The 17,895-nt window shown below is 57.0% G+C and overlaps 2 protein-coding genes across 3 annotated transcripts in view; both read right to left on the reverse strand.

Annotated features, from left to right (window-relative positions):
* LOC142472832 (ubiquitin carboxyl-terminal hydrolase 36-like) overlaps positions 1-2,863 on the reverse strand; it is a 37,508-nt gene extending 34,645 nt beyond the window's left edge. The window contains exon 1 of one of the 2 annotated variants that reach the window (XM_075580019.1): positions 2,279-2,860. The gene's annotated coding sequence lies outside the window, so the exon portion shown is untranslated. Of the gene's footprint in view, positions 1-2,278 lie in introns of both variants that reach the window. The other variant, XM_075580021.1, reaches the window with a different exon arrangement.
* Positions 2,864-9,636: 6,773 nt separating this feature from the next.
* Positions 9,637-17,338, reverse strand: TIMP2 (TIMP metallopeptidase inhibitor 2; the record flags this gene model as incomplete). The annotated part of the gene is given in 5 exon segments (XM_075579748.1): positions 9,637-13,529; positions 13,531-13,680; positions 15,048-15,172; positions 15,289-15,397; positions 17,168-17,338. Coding segments are annotated over 5 exon segments (603 nt in total), but the record flags the coding sequence as incomplete, so codon positions are not given.
* Positions 17,339-17,895: the final 557 nt, after the last annotated feature.

Consider the following 17,895-nt stretch of genomic DNA (forward strand, 5'->3'; position numbering starts at 1 on the left):
CATCAAGACACATTGTATCACAGAGTGACTCCGAGCATCACCCAGACACATTGTATCACACAGTGACTCCGAGCATCACCCAGACACATTGTATCACACAGTGGCTCCGAGCATCACCCAGACACATTGTATCACACAGTGACTCCGAGCATCACCCAGACACATTGTATCACACAGTGACTCCGAGCATCGTCCGGACACATTGTATCACACTGTGACTCCGGGCATCACCCAGACACATTGTATCACACAGCGACTCCGAGCATCACCCAGACACATTGTATCACACAGTGACTCCGAGAATCGCCCAGACACATTGTATCACACGGTGACTCCGAGCATCACCCAGACACATTGTATCACACAGTGACTCCGAGCATCGCCCAGACACATTGTATCACACAGTGACTCCGAGCATCACCCAGACACATTGTATCACACAGTGACTCCGAGCATCACCCAGACACATTGTATCACAGAGTGACTCCGGGCATCGCCCAGACACATTGTATCACAGAGTGACTCCGGGCATCACCCAGGCACATTGTATCACACAGTGACTCCGGGCATCACCCAGACACATTGTATCACAGTGACTCCGAGCATCACCCAGACACATTGTATCACAGAGTGACTCAGAGCATCACCCAGACACATTGTATCACACTGTGACTCCGAGCATCGCCCAGACACATTGTATCACACAGTGACTCCGGGCATCACCCAGACACATTGTATCACACAGTGACTCCGAGCATCACCCAGACACATTGTATCACACAGCGACTCCGAGCATCACCCAGACACATTGTATCACAGAGTGACTCCGAGCATCACCCAGACACATTGTATCACACAGCGACTCCGAGCATCACCCAGACACATTGTATCACAGAGTGACTCCGTGTCCAATGCAGCTACTTTAGTTACTTAGGTTTTCATTTGTGAGAATATATACACACATACATAAATACATACATACATACATACAACACACACACACACACACACACACACACACAGTATAGGCCTCGCTCAGACAGCCCCTGTTAATCATTAACCTTCCCTCTGCCAGTTTTTGATCCTCACAATTCCTGACATGGGAAACATTTTCTCTGAGACGTTCACATTGCTTTGCCAGCCAAATCTTTATCAGTTATTACATATATCCATTTACAGCACATGTAGCATATACATATCACGCCTGTGATATGTAACAGTACCAACACATCCAGAAATTCAGCGGCAAAGCACACGTATTTGTGACACACACAGCTATCATCACTGTGCCCCCTGTCACACACACACCTAGCTGTGCCCCCCTGTCACACACACACCTAGCTGTGCCCCCTGTCACACACACACACACACACACACACACACACACACACACACACCTAGCTGTGCCCCCTGTCACACACACACACAGCTATCATCACAGTGCCCTCCTGTCACACACACACACACACGTAGCTGTGCCCCCTGTCACTCACACTCACACACAGCTATCTCTCACTGTGCCCCCCTGTCACACACACACACAGCTATCTCTCACTGTGCCCCCCTGTCTCACACACACACACACACACACAGCTATCTCGCACTGTGCCCCCTGTCACACACACACACACACACACACACACACACACACACACACACACAGCTATCTCTCACTGTGCCCCCTGTCTCACACACAAACCTAGCTGTTCCCCCCTGTCACACACACACACACACACAGCTACCTCTCACTGTGCCCCCCTGTCACACACACACAGCTATCTCTCACTGTGCCCCCCTGTCACACACACACAGCTATCTCTCACTGTGCCCCCGTCACACACACACAGCTACCTCTCACTGTGCCCCCCTGTCACACACACACACAGCTACCTCTCACTGTGCCCCCTGTCACACACACACACACAGCTACCTCTCACTGTGCCCCCTGTCACACACACACACACAGCTATCTCTCACTGTGCCCCCGTCACACACACACACACACACAGCTATCTCTCACTGTGCCCCCCTGTCACACACACATACACACACACACACACACACACACACACACACACACACCTATCTCTCACTGTGCCCCCTGTCACACACACACACACAGCTATCTCTCATTGTGCCCCCATGGCTCCTGCCACACACACACAGCTATCTCTCACTGTGCCACTGTGCCCCCCTGTCACACACACACACACACACACACACACACACACACACACACACACACACACACACACACACACACACACACACACGTTACCGTCTCCCCACGCAGCAGCTCTCCCGGGTGCTATTTCCGGGTCCGGTCTCTGCTGAGTCTGCTCCCAGAGCACGTGGTGCGCAGCGGGATCTGGCGCCACCTTGCGAGGACTTCCGGTAAGACACGTGTGCGCCCGTCACACTGTCACCGTGCCCTGGAGTGTCACAAACTGTCACCGTGCCCAGGAGTGTCACAGAGAGGAGAGCAGGAGGGCAGCAGAGAGCAGAGAATGCAGGGGGGAGAGCAGGAGGGCAGCAGAGAGCAGAGAATGCAGGGAGGAGAGCAGGGGGCAGCAGGGAGCAGAGAATGCAGGGAGGAGGGAGCAGAGAGTGTAGGGAGGAGAGCAGGGGGGAGCAGAGAATGCTAGGAGGAGAGCAGGGGGGAGCAGAGAATGCTAGGAGGAGAGCAGGGGGGAGCAGAGAATGCTAGGAGGAGAGCAGGGGGGAGCAGAGAATGCTAGGAGGAGAGCAGGGGGGAGCAGAGAATGCTAGGAGGAGAGCAGGGGGGAGCAGAGAATGCTAGGAGGAGAGCAGGGGGCAGCAGAGAGCAGAGAATGCTAGGAGGAGAGCAGAGAATGTAGGGAGGAGAGCAGGGGGGCAGCAGGGAGCAGAGAATGCAGGGAGGAGAGCAGGGGGCAGCAGAGAGCAGAGAATGCTAGGAGGAGAGCAGAGAATGTAGGGAGGAGAGCAGGGGGGCAGCAGGGAGCAGAGAATGCAGGGAGGAGGGAGCAGAGAGTGTAGGGAGGAGAGCAGGGGGGAGCAGAGAATGCTAGGAGGAGAGCAGGGGGGAGCAGAGAGCAGAGAATGCTAGGATGAGAGCAGAGAATGCAGGGAGGAGAGCAGGGGGGCAGCAGGGAGCAGAGAATGCAGGGAGGAGGGAGCAGAGAGTGTAGGGAGGAGGGAGCAGAGAGTGTAGGGAGGAGAGCAGGGGGGAGCAGAGAGTGTAGGGAGGAGAGCAGGGGGGCAGCAGGGAGCAGAGAATGCTAGGATGAGAGCAGAGAATGCAGGGAGGAGGGAGCAGAGAGTGTAGGGAGGAGGGAGCAGAGAGTGTAGGGAGGAGGGAGCAGAGAGTGTAGGGAGGAGAGCAGGGGGGAGCAGAGAGTGTAGGGAGGAGAGCAGGGGGTAGCAGAGAATGCTAGGAGGAGAGCAGGGGGGAGCAGAGAATGCTAGGAGGAGAGCAGGGGGGTAGCAGAGAATGTTAGGAGGAGAGCAGGGGGATAGCAGAGAATGTAGGGAGGAGAGCAGGGGGGTAGCAGAGAATGTTAGGAGGAGAGCAGGGGGATAGCAGAGAATGTTAGGAGGAGAGCAGCAGAGATCAATGAATGTAGGGAGGAGAGCAGGGGGGCAACAGAGAGCAGAGAATGCAGGGAGGAGAGCAGGGGGCAGCAGAGAGCAGAGAATGTAGGGAGGAGAGTGGGGGGCAGCAGAGAGCAGAGAATGTAGGGGGGAGAGCAGGGGGGCAGGGGGCAGGGGAGAGAGCAGGGGGGCAGCAGAGAGCAGAGAATGCAGGGGGGAGAGCAGGGGGCAGCAGAGAGCAGAGAATGTAGGGAGGAGGGCAGGGGGGCAGCAGAGAGCGGAGAGCAGGGGGGCAGCAGAGAATGCAGGGGGGAGAGCAGGGGGCAGCAGAGAGCAGAGAATGTAGGGAGGAGAGCAGGGGGCAGCAGAGAGCAGAGAATGTAGGGAGGAGAGCAGGGGGCAGCAGAGAATGTAGGGAGGAGAGCAGGGGGGCAGCGGAGAGCAGGGGGCAGCAGAGAGCAGAGAATGCAGGGGGGAGAGCAGGGGGCAGCAGAGAGCAGAGAATGCAGGGGGGAGAGCAGGGGGCAGCAGAGAGCGGAGAGCAGGGGGGCAGCAGAGAATGCAGGGGGGAGAGCAGGGGGCAGCAGAGAGCAGAGAATGTAGGGAGGAGAGCAGGGGGCAGCAGAGAGCAGAGAATGTAGGGAGGAGAGCAGGGGGCAGCAGAGAATGTAGGGAGGAGAGCAGGGGGGCAGCAGAGAGCGGAGAGCAGGGGGCAGCAGAGAGCAGAGAATGCAGGGGGGAGAGCAGGGGGCAGCAGAGAGCAGAGAATGTAGGGAGGAGAGCAGGGGGCAGCAGAGAGCAGAGAATGTAGGGAGGAGAGCAGGGGGGCAGCAGAGAGCAGAGAATGTAGGGAGGAGAGCAGGGGGGCAGCAGAGAGCAGAGAATGTAAGGAGGAGAGCAGGGGGCAGCAGAGAGCAGAGAATGCAGGGGGGAGAGCAGGGGGGCAGCAGAGAGCAGAGAATGTAGGGGGGGAGCAGGGGGCAGCAGAGAGCAGAGAATGTAGGGAGGAGAGCAGGGGGGCAGCAGAGAGCAGAGAATGCAGGGGGGAGAGCAGGGGGCAGCAGAGAGCAGAGAATGCAGGGAGGAGAGCAGGGGGCAGCAGAGAGCAGAGAATGCAGGGAGGAGAGCAGGGGGGCAGCAGAGAGCAGAGAATGCAGGGGGAGAGCAGGGGGCAGCAGAGAGCAGAGAATGCAGGGGGGAGAGCAGGGTGGCAGCAGAGAGCAGAGAATGCAGGGAGGAGAGCAGGGGGAGAGCAGGGGGGCAGCAGAGAGCAGATAATGCAGGGGGGAGAGCAGGGGAGCAGCAGAGAGCAGAGAATGCAGGGGGGAGAGCAGGGTGGCAGCAGAGAGCAGAGAATGTAGGGGGAGAGCAGGGGGCAGCAGAGAGCAGAGAATGTAGGGAGGAGAGCAGGGGGCAGCAGAGAGCAGAGAATGCAGGGAGGAGAGCAGGGGGCAGCAGAGAGCAGAGAATGCAGGGAGGAGAGCAGGGGGAGAGCAGGGGGGCAGCAGAGAGCAGAGAATGCAGGGAGGAGAGCAGGGGGGCAGCAGAGAGCAGAGAATGCAGGGGGGAGAGCAGGGGGCAGCAGAGAGCAGAGAATGCAGGGAGGAGAGCAGGGAGGAGAGCAGGGGGGCTGCAGAGAGCAGAGAATGCAGGGAGGAGAGCAGGGGGGCAGCAGAGAGCAGAGAATGCAGGGAGGAGAGCAGGGGGGCAGCAGAGAGCAGAGAATGCAGGGGGGAGAGCAGGGGGCAGCAGAGAGCAGAGAATGCAGGGGGGAGAGCAGGGGGCAGCAGAGAGCAGAGAATGTAGGGGGGAGCAGGGGGCAGCAGAGAGCAGAGAATGTAGGGGGGAGAGCAGGGTGGCAGCAGAGAGCATAATACTGGCAGTTCGACTATTAAGTCCATGGACAAGTGTGTCCATGGACGGTCCGGGATGGGACGTGGTCGAAGGAGTCCTGGTGGTTTATTCCGGGGAGTCTTATTCCGAGCACACGTCGGGCACGCAGCAACCAATTCTTTCATGTCCTTTTCCATACCGGGCCACCAAAACGCCCGCTCCACGAGATCCGTGGTCCTTCTAGTACCTGGATGCCCCGAAAGCTTAGCAGAGTGACCCCCATTCAAGAACCTTCTTCCGATGAGTCGGCGGGGTAAACAGATCGACCATCAGGAAGTACGAGATCCTCCGGAAAGTGAGATCGCTTTTGTCCAATGTCTTTTCAAAGCCTCAGACGCGGCGGCGGCGGCAGAAAGTATACATTTGGGGGGAAGAATAGGTTTCTGCTGGTCCTCGGTTTTGTCGTCTACCAGGAACTGGCGGGAGAGAGCATCGGCTTTGGGATTTTTCGCACCCGGAAGAAAAGAGATAATAAAATTGAATCGTGGAAAGAAAAGTGACCCCGTGGCTTGACGGCCCCCGAAGCGTTGACCGCCCTCGATCTAGAGCAAATTCTCGTGGTCGGTGGGAATAGCGACGGGGTTCTCCGCACCCAACAACAGATGTCTCCACTCCTCCAGAGAACATTTTTGCTGCTGGCTTGAGGGTTTTTCCTCTGAGAGTGTAAGGAATCGGGGTACACGTCCCTTGCGGCTTGTTCCCTCCTTACCTGCTGCTGCTGCCGCCGCAGCCACTGTTCCTGCCCATGCGCGCTCCTCCGCTCTCAGAGCGCGCGCGCACCCGCAGCTCTTCTAGCTGCCGCGCGGGACCTGGTCCCACCTCCCGCGTCGCTCGTGCGACGATCCCCAGCTGCGTGGCAAGTCTCTCTTCCCTGCCTTGTTGCCTGCAGCCTATCCCAGCTGCGCTGGGGCCGCGCCTCCGCTCCGCCCCCTGTCCCCATTGGCCTGTCCTGCCTTTAAATACTTCCTCCCATGCTTTGCTCAGCATAACCCTATGTAGCCTCGCGAAGCTCACTTCGTTTGTGCAGTGCTCTCTCCTTTGCAGTTAACCTCTTGTGTACCGACTCGGCTTGTTTGTGGACCCTTCTGGGTTTTGGACCTTGGCATACCCTCGACTACGGCGATCTCTCCTACCCTTGAACACGGCACACGGACTCGGGCCACGCTGCTCTCTCCAATCCCAGATCACGGCTTACGGACCCCTACTATCCTGTCTTCTCCAATCCAAGAACCCGGCAAGTATACCGCATCTCGTACACTCTCCAACCCAGACCCGGCTACGCTAAACTATCCGCCTTCCAGGCACGCCTCCGCTGCTGCGGGTGTTATACCGTCCCACCTCAGTGCCGGGGTCTTGTCTTGTTTGTGGGCAGCGCGAGCGTTGCAGAGAGAGAATAGCACCGGCTCCGACGTCCGACGCATCTACTTCCAAGGTCCGACGCATCTACTTCCAAGGTGAATGGTAGCTTGGGATCCGGATGGATAAGGATGGCTGCAGAAACGAAGGCGGTCTTCAGGTGATCAAAAGCTTGTATAATGCACTATGTATGTGAGAATGTATTCCAAGCGCAATCCCCAAGTCTAGTTGAGCAGGCAGTATGAGGTAAAGTGTTTTGTGATCTATGTGTAAGCACTGTGATGTAATTTGGGAGTCAGCCCTGTAAAGTGTTAATTGGATTATGTGACTGTATGTGCTAATTTCTAAGATAGCAGACTTGTAATGGGATGTGTATGTGAGCTACATTTGTATGGAGAGGACTCTGGTTTAATCAGCTGAGGTTCCTGCAGATAAATGTGTATTGAGACAATGGTTGGGAGCATGGAGGTGTTACAGACCTTTGATGAGGGAGAAATAGTGAACCATCAGGGATGGGGATGGGCTCTTAGCACGCCCTCTGGCTGTTGTGGCACCAACCTAATTCACGCTCTGATTGTCCAGCATACCCCTCCCATGTAATGGATAGCCACAGAGGGCTATATAAGGGGTGTTGCTGATCAGAGAAACAGATCTACCTTCAGAGAGCATCTGAGAGACTGAGAGACACTCTGGGAACGAGCGTGGAGATTCCCTCAGAGGACTATCTGAGACATACTCTGGGAAGGAGTTTGGATCTTTACAGTGACCAGCTGGAGATACATGTCAGGGGCTCTGCTGTGTGCAGCCCTCCTATATCCTGGACGATGAAAGGGAAGGGGAGGGTTAATTCCCACTTGTGATGCTAACCAGGAGTAGGCAATGTTTGATCATGATATAAAAATATAAACATCTTCATAGCATAGGACAGTTCATAAGACTCAGGATTCCAGATAGTCCAATGTTAAACACACTCCCATAGATTATGCCACTAGCCATATAGGTAAGTCTTATGTGGTGGTCTAGGTAACCGTGTGTGGGACTGATCACATAAATGAAGTAAATGGATTACTCACTGCTGACCTTGGGGATATCCTGGTCCTGTCCTGCGTGCTCCTACCAAGGAACAATTGAAGAGCGTGGGATACCACGGGAAACGCGTGGGATACCACGGGAAACGCGTCAGAGTGTTCTTTTTGGCTGTTACCATGCCCTAAAATAAATTTTTGCACCTAGGATATTTTGTGGTTTGCAGTTTGTGGTTTCCAATCTTCAGCAGCAGCAGCAGCAGCAAATGCACCGCCGTTTTTCCCCCTGTACTGTCTTCAATATATCCTGGACGAGAAGCGGACAGGGCAAGCCTTCTTGAAGCAGGCCCCTGCACCTAGCGAGGCTAGAGTCTGCTCCCCAGGCCCCTGCACCTAGCGAGGCTAGAGTCTGTTCCCCAGGCCCCTGCACCTAGCGAGGCTAGAGTCTACTCCCCAGGCCCCTACACCTAGCGAGGCTAGAGTCTACTCCCCAGGCCCCTACACCTAGCGAGGCTAGAGTCTACTCCCCAGGCCCCTACACCTAGCGAGGCTAGAGTCTACTCCCCAGGCCCCTGCACCTAGCGAGGCTAGAGTCTGCTTCCCAGGCCCCTGCACCTAGCGAGGCTAGAGTCTACTCCCCAGGCCCCTGCACCCAGCAAGGCTAGAGTTTGCTCCCTAGGCCCCTGCACTCAGCAAGGCTAGAGTCGGCTCCCCAGGCCCCTGCACCTAGCGAGGCTAGAGTCTACTCCCCAGGCCCCTGCACCTAGCGGGGCTAGATTCTACTCCCCAGGCCCCTGCACCTAGCGAGGCTAGAGTCTACTCCCCAGGCCCCAGCACCTAGCGAGGCTAGAGTCTGTTCCCCAGGCCCCTGCACCTAGCGAGGCTAGAGTCTGCTCCCCAGGCCCCTGCACCTAGCGAGGCTAGAGTCTACTCCCCAGGCCCCTGCACCTAGCGAGGCTAGAGACTACTCCCCAGGCCCCTGCACCTAGCGAGGCTAGAGTCTACTCCCCAGGCCCCTGCACCTAGCGAGGCTAGAGACTACTCCCCAGGCCCCTGCACCTAGCGAGGCTAGAGTCTACTCCCCAGGCCCCTGCACCTAGCGAGACTAGAGTCTACTCCCCAGGCCCCCAGTTGGTATTGTATCTTGTTTTGTCTGCTGGCTGCCAGAATAAACCCCATTTTATTCAACACCTTTGTCCTGTCTGGTGCTGGCGATCCCGGTGGGTTCGGTGCTAAAGTACTGGTCTCCCGTGACAATGTGCACAATACAACCCACACAATAAGTAAATAGCTAAATTGCCAATCGATCCGTTCTCCTGTGATCGATCGGCAAAGATTCAGCTCGGGGGTTCACTAAATGGCTGTCAGTGCAGCAGAAGAGGACCAAAGATGCAAAGTTCTGTGGGGAAGATCATGTGACCGGGCAGTCACTAGATACAATTGGTGCACTGCTAGAGAGAGGGCAGGGCTCCAAAAGGGGCGTACCAGAGCCTGTTTCAGAAGATCAAGGGGATGTGACTTTGTAAATGGTTGCTATAGAAACAAAAAAATTCTAGTTACATTATAATACATTAAATATGTAATTCAGAGTTGTTTAAAAAAAAGAAATGCTACAATTATCAGTAAGAACTGATTTATTTAAAAAATAAAAAGTGTAGGATATTGCTGGGTCTGCAGCTTTAAGCCCCTTCTCTTCCACTGCAGAGCAATGCAACATGGGAAGCAATGCGTGGGATAATCCGTGGCCTCACCCAGCTCACACAGAAACACTGAGCCCAGACAGGTAACGTTGGAAGATAATACTGTTTAATGGCATCGATGAAATGTTCACATCAGAGCATCGGAACGTGGTGCAAAGCGCAGAGCATGGTGCAAAGCGCACGGCATGGGAACGTGGTGCAAAGCGCAGAGCATCGGAACGTGGTGCAAAGCACAGAGCATGGGAACGTGGTGCAAAGCGCAGAGCATGGGAACGTGGTGCAAAGCGCAGGGCATCGGAAAGTGGTGCAAAGCGCAGAGCATCGGAACATGGTGCAAAGCGCAGGGCATCGGAACGTGGTGCAAAGCGCAGAGCATCGGAACGTGGTGCAAAGCGCAGGGCATCGGAACGTGGTGCAAAGAGCAGGGCATCGGAAAGTGGTGCAAAGCGCACGGCATGGGAACGTGGTGCAAAGCGCGGAGCATGGGAACGTGGTGCAAAGCGCAGGGCATCGGAATGTGGTGCAAAGCGCAGGGCATCGGAAAGTGGTGCAAAGAGCAGGGCATCGGAAAGTGGTGCAAAGCGCAGAGCATGGGAACGTGGTGCAAAGCGCAGAGCATGGGAACGTGGTGCAAAGCGCAGAGCATCGGAAAGTGGTGCAAAGCGCAGAGCATGGGAACGTGGTGCAAAGCGCAGAGCATGGGAACGTGGTGCAAAGAGCAGGGCATCGGAACGTGGTGCAAAGCGCAGGGCATCGGAATGTGGTGCAAAGAGCAGAGCATCGGAATGTGGTGCAAAGCGCAGAGCATCGGAACGTGGTGCAAAGCGCAGAGCATCGGAACGTGGTGCAAAGCGCAGAGCATGGGAACGTGGTGCAAAGAGCAGGGCATCGGAACGTGGTGCAAAGAGCAGGGCATCGGAACGTGGTGCAAAGCGCAGAGCATCTGAACGTGGTGCAAAGCGCAGAGCATCGGAACGTGGTGCAAAGCGCAGAGCATCGGAATGTGGTGCAAAGCGCAGAGCATCGGAATGTGGTGCAAAGCGCAGAGCATCGGAATGTGGTGCAAAGCGCAGAGCATCGGAACGTGGGGCAAAACCTCTCGTCTGCTCAGCAAAGAAACACAAACAACTACGCTTTAAATTAATATTGGCAGCAGAAAAATACACATTTCTCTTTATATTTACCAAGCAAGGACTCTACTGTGAATTCATATTATATCTTACAGTATACATGTTTGCACAGAAAGAAAGTTGGGGGGGGGGGGGGTTATGGGGGTGACAGAAACCAGAAAGCCATCGCAGGGATAAAGTGAAACGCCAATTTGTCATGTGATATAAATATAATGTAACAACTTGTATCCAGCAGGTTACAATTCATTGCTGGGGATGCGTCACTAGGTGTGCTCGACCAGCACTGACGGGGTTACAGAGTCCCACATGCTATGCAGTGTATCAGGCATAAGGAGCCTTGTGTCCTGTGCTCAGGAGCAGGGTGCTGTGTGTGTGTGTGTGTGTGTGTGTGTGTGTGTGTCCTGTGCTCTCAGGAGCAGGGTGCTGTGTGTGTCCTGTGCTCTCAGGAGCAGGGTGCTGTGTGTGTGTGTGTGTGTGTTCTGTGCTCAGGAGCAGGGTGCTGTGTGTGTGTGTCCTGTGCTCAGGAGCAGGGTGCTGTGTGTGTGTCCTGTGCTCAGGAGCAGGGTGCTGCGTGTGTGTGTGTCCTGTGCTCTCAGGGGCAGGGTGCTGTGTGTGTGTGTGTGTCCTGTGCTCTCAGGGGCAGGGTGGTGTGTGTGTGTGTGTGTCCTGTGCTCTCCGGAGCAGGGTGCTGTGTGTGTGTCCTGTGCTCAGGAGCAGGGTGCTGTGTGTCCTGTGCTCAGGAGCAGGGTGCTGTGTGTGTGTATGTGTGTGTCCTGTGCTCTCAGGAGCAGGGTGCTGTGTGTATGTCCTGTGCTCAGGAGCAGGGTGCTGTGTGTGTGTGTGTTCTGTGCTCAGGAGCAGGGTGCTGTGTGTGTGTGTGTGTGTGTCCTGTGCTCTCAGGAGCACGGTGTGTGTGTATGTGTGTGTCCTGTGCTCTCAGGAGCAGGGTGCTGTGTGTGTGTGTGTGTGTCCTGTGCTCTCAGGGGCAGGGTGCTGTGTGTCCTGTACTCTCAGGAGCAGGGTGCTGTGTGTGTGTGTATGTGTGTGTGTGTCCTGTGCTCTCAGGAGCAGGGTGCTGTGTGTGTGTGTGTGTCCTGTGCTCTCAGGAGCAGGGTGCTGTGTGTGTGTGTGTCCTGTGCTCTCAGGAGCAGGGTGCTGTGTGTGTGTGTGTGTGTGTGTCCTGTGCTCTCAGGAGCAGGGTGCTGTGTGTGTGTGTGTGTCTTGTGCTCTCAGGAACAGGGTGCTCTGTGTGTCCTGTCCTCTCAGGAGCAGGGTGCTGTGTGTGTGTGTCCTATCCTCTCAGGAGCAGGGTGCTGTGTGTGTGTCTCCTGTCCTCTCAGGAGCAGGGTGCTGTGTGTGTCCTGTGCTCTCAGGAGCAGGGTGCTGTGTGTGTGTGTGTCCTGTCCTCTCAGGAACAGCGTGCTGTGTGTGTCTCCTGTGCTCTCAGGAGCAGGGTGCTGTGTGTGTGTCCTGTCCTCTCAGGAACAGGGTGCTGTGTGTGTCTCCTGTGCTCTCAGGAGCAGGCTGCTGTGTGTGTGTCCTGTCCTCTCAGGAACAGCGTGCTGTGTGTGTCTCCTGTGCTCTCAGGAACAGGGTGCTGTGTGTGTCTCCTGTGCTCTCAGGAGCAGGGTGCGGTGTGTGTCTCCTGTGCTCTCAGGAGCAGGGTGCTGTGTGTGTGTCCTGTGCTCCCAGGAGCAGGGTGCTGTGTGTGTGTTGCTGTGTTCCTACACCCAGGTCCTATATGAACGTGTTGAATTGGGGGAAGCTCACAGGTTGGCGACCTGGCTCCATGCCACGTTGCACAGATCTGCACAGAGTAACGTTGCGCGCACATTCTGGGTGATCTGCACAGAGTAACGCTGCGCGCACATTCTGGGTGATCTGCACAGAGTAACGTTGCGCGCACATTCTGGGTGATCTGCACAGAGTAACGCTGCGCGCACATTCTGGGTGATCTGCACAGAGTAACGTTGCGTGCACATTCTGGGTGATCTGCACAGAGTAACGTTGCGCGCACATTCTGGGTGATCTGCACAGAGTAACGTTGCGCGCACATTCTGGGTGTGCTTCGGCCTCGCTCCTATCGCCTCAATTCTGCAATTTGTAGTCCGGCTTTTCTAAACATGAAGAAAACGACGACAAATATCAGAATGAAGGCGAAAGTCAGAACCGGGGCTGGGAGAATCTGCCCAAACATATTGTGCATTAGGTGAAAGGCAGAGGCTGGGTAACGGGGGCTACATACAGGAGCACTCCTTAATCTCATCCCCTGACTAATCAGTGTGTGTGGAATCACCCTAATTACAGTGGATACCCCCGGGAGCGTGGACGGCCCAGACTTCTCCAGCACTCAACGGGGGTTCAGAAAATCAGGCTACGAAAGCAACAGAATCCTATATTTTGGGAAAAGGGGGGGGGGTGGATCGGGGTTCAGAGAGGACCCCCCTCAGTGAAAGAGGGGTCTGTAGACCAGCTACACAGAATAAAGGGGTGTGACCTCCCTGGGACCTTGTGCGCTCTGAACACAGTGTTTGAGGGGGGTGGGAGTGGGGGGGGGGGGGGCGGCCTAGTACCCCCATTCTGATTCCATTTAATCCCTTAAATGCTGCAGTCTCCTCAGCACCCAAGGGGTTAAGCTGACCATCCAGCCGGGCCCTTCCATCTGGTCACAAGGTTGTTTGCAGGACGTTGGAACTGGACCACCCACGGCGCCCGCTTCCTCTCCTCTGGGGCCTGGACCCTCGGGGGGGTTTCGGGTAGGGCGCAGGGTGGTGGGGTGACGGGTGGGGGGCGGGGGGGGAGGTTTACGGGTCCTCAATGTCGAGGAACTCCTGCTTGGGGGGCGCGGTCCCCCCGGTACCAGGAACAGGAGCCGTCGCTGCGCTTGATGCAGGCGTAGTGCTTCGCCTGGCGCCCGTTGATGCTCTTTTCGGTGATCCAGTCCGTCCAGAGGCACTCGTCCTGGGACGTGACGAGGCAGGGGATGGAGGGGCACCGGGAGATCTGGGGGGGGGCGAGACAAAGTGTTACAGAGTATCACGTAAACATCCTTCAGGCTGCACAGGGGGTACCAATGATTGCCTAATGCTACCAAATACTCCGGGTTACCCCGGGCAGTCGTGGTCTGCACAGGGCGGTGTGAGTACCAATAGGTAAAGAAAGACTGTGGCATGTGAGGGTTTGTAGACCAGCTCTGGCACTCACTGGTGGCTGGTTTATGGCAATGATCACCGGAGAGAAGACGCCGGTGCCCTCACATCTGTATCTCAGGCCTCCGCGGTGCTGGTGAAGGGCCCTCCCGGGAGCCGAACCCTGACAGCGCCAGAGGGATGCACACAATCGCACACAATCGCACACAATCGCACACTGGTTACAGTGTCGGCACCGGCGATCTGTGTTGTTGCTGTTACTCAAACAAGAGCTCAGCTTCTCCTAAACCGGCTCTGTGCAGTGTGGGGGGGGGGGGGGGGTCTGTGCGGTGCGGGGGGGTGGTGGGGTCTGTGCGGTGCGGGGGGGGCTCTGTGCGGTGCGGGGGGGTGGTGGGGTCTGTGCGGTGCGGTGGGGGGGGGGTGTGGGCTCTGTGCAGCACGGTGCGAGGGGGGTGGGGGGGCTCTGTGCAGCGCTGCGGGGGGGGGGGGGGGCTCTGTGCTCAGCACTGCGGGGGGGGGAGGTCTGTGCCCAGCGCTGCGGGGGGCTCTTTGCCCAGCACTGCGGGGGGGGGGGCTCTGTGCTCAGCGCTGCGGGAGGGGGGGGTCTGTGCCCAGCGCTATGGGGGGGGGAGCTCTGTGCCCAGTGCTTTCTCTGTGACCAGCGCTGCGGGGGGGCTCTGCCCAGCGCTGCGGAGGGGGGGGCTCTGTGTCCAGCGCTGCGAGGGGGGGCCCGGTGCCCAACGCTGCGGGGGGCTCTATACCCAGCACTATGGGGGTGGACTCTGTGCCCAGTGCTGCGGGGGGGGGGGGGGCTCTGTGCTCAGCGCTGCAGGTGGGGGGGGGGGGGCTCTGTACAGCACTGCGGGGGCTCTGAGGGTTATTACAACATCCCACTTCACAGGCACCAATGTTTTCAGGTGGTGACCCACTACGGACTGTGGCATCAGAATCACAGGGAGACAAGGTCAGAGGGTGCGGTATCCCCCATATACCCCCACCCCTCCCCGCTACCCCCCCCCATATAACCCCACCCCTCCCCGCTACCCCCCTCCCCATATACCCCCACCCCTCCCCTGAACCCCCCCCATATACCCCCACCCCTCCCCGCTACCCCCCCATATACCCCCACCCCTCCCCTGAACCCCCCCCCCCATATACCCCCACCCCTCGCCGGTACCCCCCTCCCCTGAACCCCCCCTCCCCTGTATTCCCCCCGCTCACCTTGCACTCACAACCCATCTCATATCGCTGGTTCAGACTCTTCTTCTGCGTGGGGCTCAGCGAGTCCCAGGGGATAATGAAGTCACACAGAGTAATGTGCATCTTCCCATTACCCTCCGCCTTCCCTGGGGGGCAGGACAGAGGGTCAGAGGAGCTCATGGAGTAGCAGGGGTTAAAAAGGGCTATGCAGAGTTAGCAGGGCAGCATGCAGCCACCCCATGGGTGCAAGTCCCCCTCCTACCTGCAATCAGATACTCCTTCTTGCTGGCTGTCTCCAGCGTCACCCCGCACACAGCGGAGGACGGAGCCGTGAAGATAAACTCAATGTCTTTCTCAGGTCCCTTAAACATCTGCAGGGACAGGAAGGAGGGGGCAGGACGTAGGGATCAGGGACACAGAGAACCGCAGGGGACAGAGACAGGAGAGGGGGCAGAGACAGGAAGGAGGGGGCAGGACGTAGGGATCAGGGACACAGAGAACCGCAGGAGACAGAGACAGGAGAGGGGGCAGGACGTAGGGATCAGGGACACAGAGAACCACAGGGGACAGAGACAGGAGAGGGAGCAGGACGTAGGGATCAGGGACACAGAGAACCGCAGGGGACAGAGACAGGAGAGGGGGCAGGACGTAGGGATCAGGGACACAGAGAACCGCAGGAGACAGAGACAGGAGAGGGGGCAGGACGTAGGGATCAGGGACACAGAGAACCACAGGGGACAGAGACAGGAGAGGGAGCAGGACGTAGGGATCAGGGACACAGAGAACCGCAGGGGACAGAGACAGGAGAGGGGGCAGGACGTAGGGATCAGGGACACAGAGAACCACAGGAGACAGAGACAGGAGAGGGGGCAGGACGTAGGGATCAGGGACACAGAGAACCACAGGGGACAGAGACAGGAGAGGGAGCAGGACGTAGGGATCAGGAACACAGAGAACCGCAGGGGACAGAGACAGGAGAGGGGGCAGGACGTAGGGATCAGGGACACAGAGAACCGCAGGGGACAGAGACAGGAGAGGGGGCAGGACGTAGGGATCAGGGACACAGAGAACCACAGGGGACAGAGACAGGAGAGGGGGCAGGACGTAGGGATCAGGGACACAGAGAACCGCAGGGGACAGAGACAGGAGAGAGGGCAGGACGTAGGGATCAGGGACACAGAGAACCACAGGGGACAGAGACAGGAGAGGGGGCAGGACGTAGGGATCAGGAACACAGGGGACAGAGACAGGAGAGAGGGCAGGACGTAGGGATCAGGGACACAGAGAACCACAGGGGACAGAGACAGGAGAGGGGACAGGACGTAGGGATCAGGAACACAGAGAACCGCAGGGGACAGAACGTAGGGATCAGGAACACAGGGAACCGCAGGGGACAGAGACAGGAGAGAGGGCAGGACGTAGGGATCAGGGACACAGAGAACCGCAGGGGACAGAGACAGGAGAGAGGACAGAGACAGGAGAGGGGACAGGACGTAGGGATCAGGAACACAGAGAACCGCAGGGGACAGAACGTAGGGATCAGGAACACAGGGAACCGCAGGGGACAGAGACAGGAGAGAGGGCAGGACGTAGGGATCAGGGACACAGAGAACCACAGGGGACAGAGACAGGAGAGAGGACAGGACGTAGGGATCAGGGACACAGAGAACCACAGGGGACAGAGACAGGAGAGAGGACAGGACGTAGGGATCAGGGACACAGAGAACCGCAGGGGACAGAGACAGGAGAGGGGGCAGGACGTAGGGATCAGGGACACAGAGAACCACAGGGGACAGAGACAGGAGAGAGGGCAGGACGTAGGGATCAGGGACACAGAGAACCGCAGGGGACAGAGACAGGAGAGGGGGCAGGACGTAGGGATCAGGGACACAGAGAACCACAGGGGACAGAGACAGGAGAGAGGGCAGGACGTAGGGATCAGGGACACAGAGAACCACAGGGGACAGAGACAGGAGAGAGGGCAGGACGTAGGGATCAGGGACACAGAGAACCACAGGGGACAGAGACAGGAGAGAGGGCAGGACGTAGGGATCAGGGACACAGAGAACCGCAGGGGACAGAGACAGGAGAGGGGACACACACAATATGACACACAGGTGACACCCTGTTTTTCTCCCTACCTTGATCTGTTTGATCTCGTACTGGATCCTTTTGATGGGATTTCCATAAACATCGTTCCCACTATCCACCTCTTTCCTGCTGATGGCCTTGGCTCGGATTACTGCATAGAGAGCAGAGCGGGATATATTAATATGGTGGCCCTTACTGGTAGACAGACGCCATGGCTCGGATTACTGCATAGAGAGCAGAGCGGGATATATTAATATGGTGGCTCGTTACTGGTAGACAGACGCCATGGCTCGGGCGCAGTCCACAATGGGATTATAGCCATGGTGACAGACCCGATATTGTTTGGTGCAGAACTTCTCATCACTACTGACCGGGACATACGCTCCCCGGCTGCACTGCCATGGGAGAGATACACACGGAGAGATACACACACACACGGAGAGATACACACACACACACGGAGAGATACACACACACGGAGAGATACTCACACACACGGAGAGATACACACACATGGAGAGATACACACACACAGAGATACATACACAGAGAGATACACGGAGAGATACACACACACAGAGATACACACAGAGAGATACACACACATGGAGAGATACACACACACAGAGATACATACACAGAGAGATACACACAGAGAGATACACGGAGAGATACACACACACACACAGAGATACACAGAGAGATACACACACACACGGAGAGATACACACACACGGAGAGATACACACACACACAGAGAGATACACACACACACGGA

This window comes from Ascaphus truei, chromosome 22 (assembly GCF_040206685.1).
Source record: "Ascaphus truei isolate aAscTru1 chromosome 22, aAscTru1.hap1, whole genome shotgun sequence".
Taxonomy (NCBI): domain Eukaryota; kingdom Metazoa; phylum Chordata; class Amphibia; order Anura; family Ascaphidae; genus Ascaphus; species Ascaphus truei.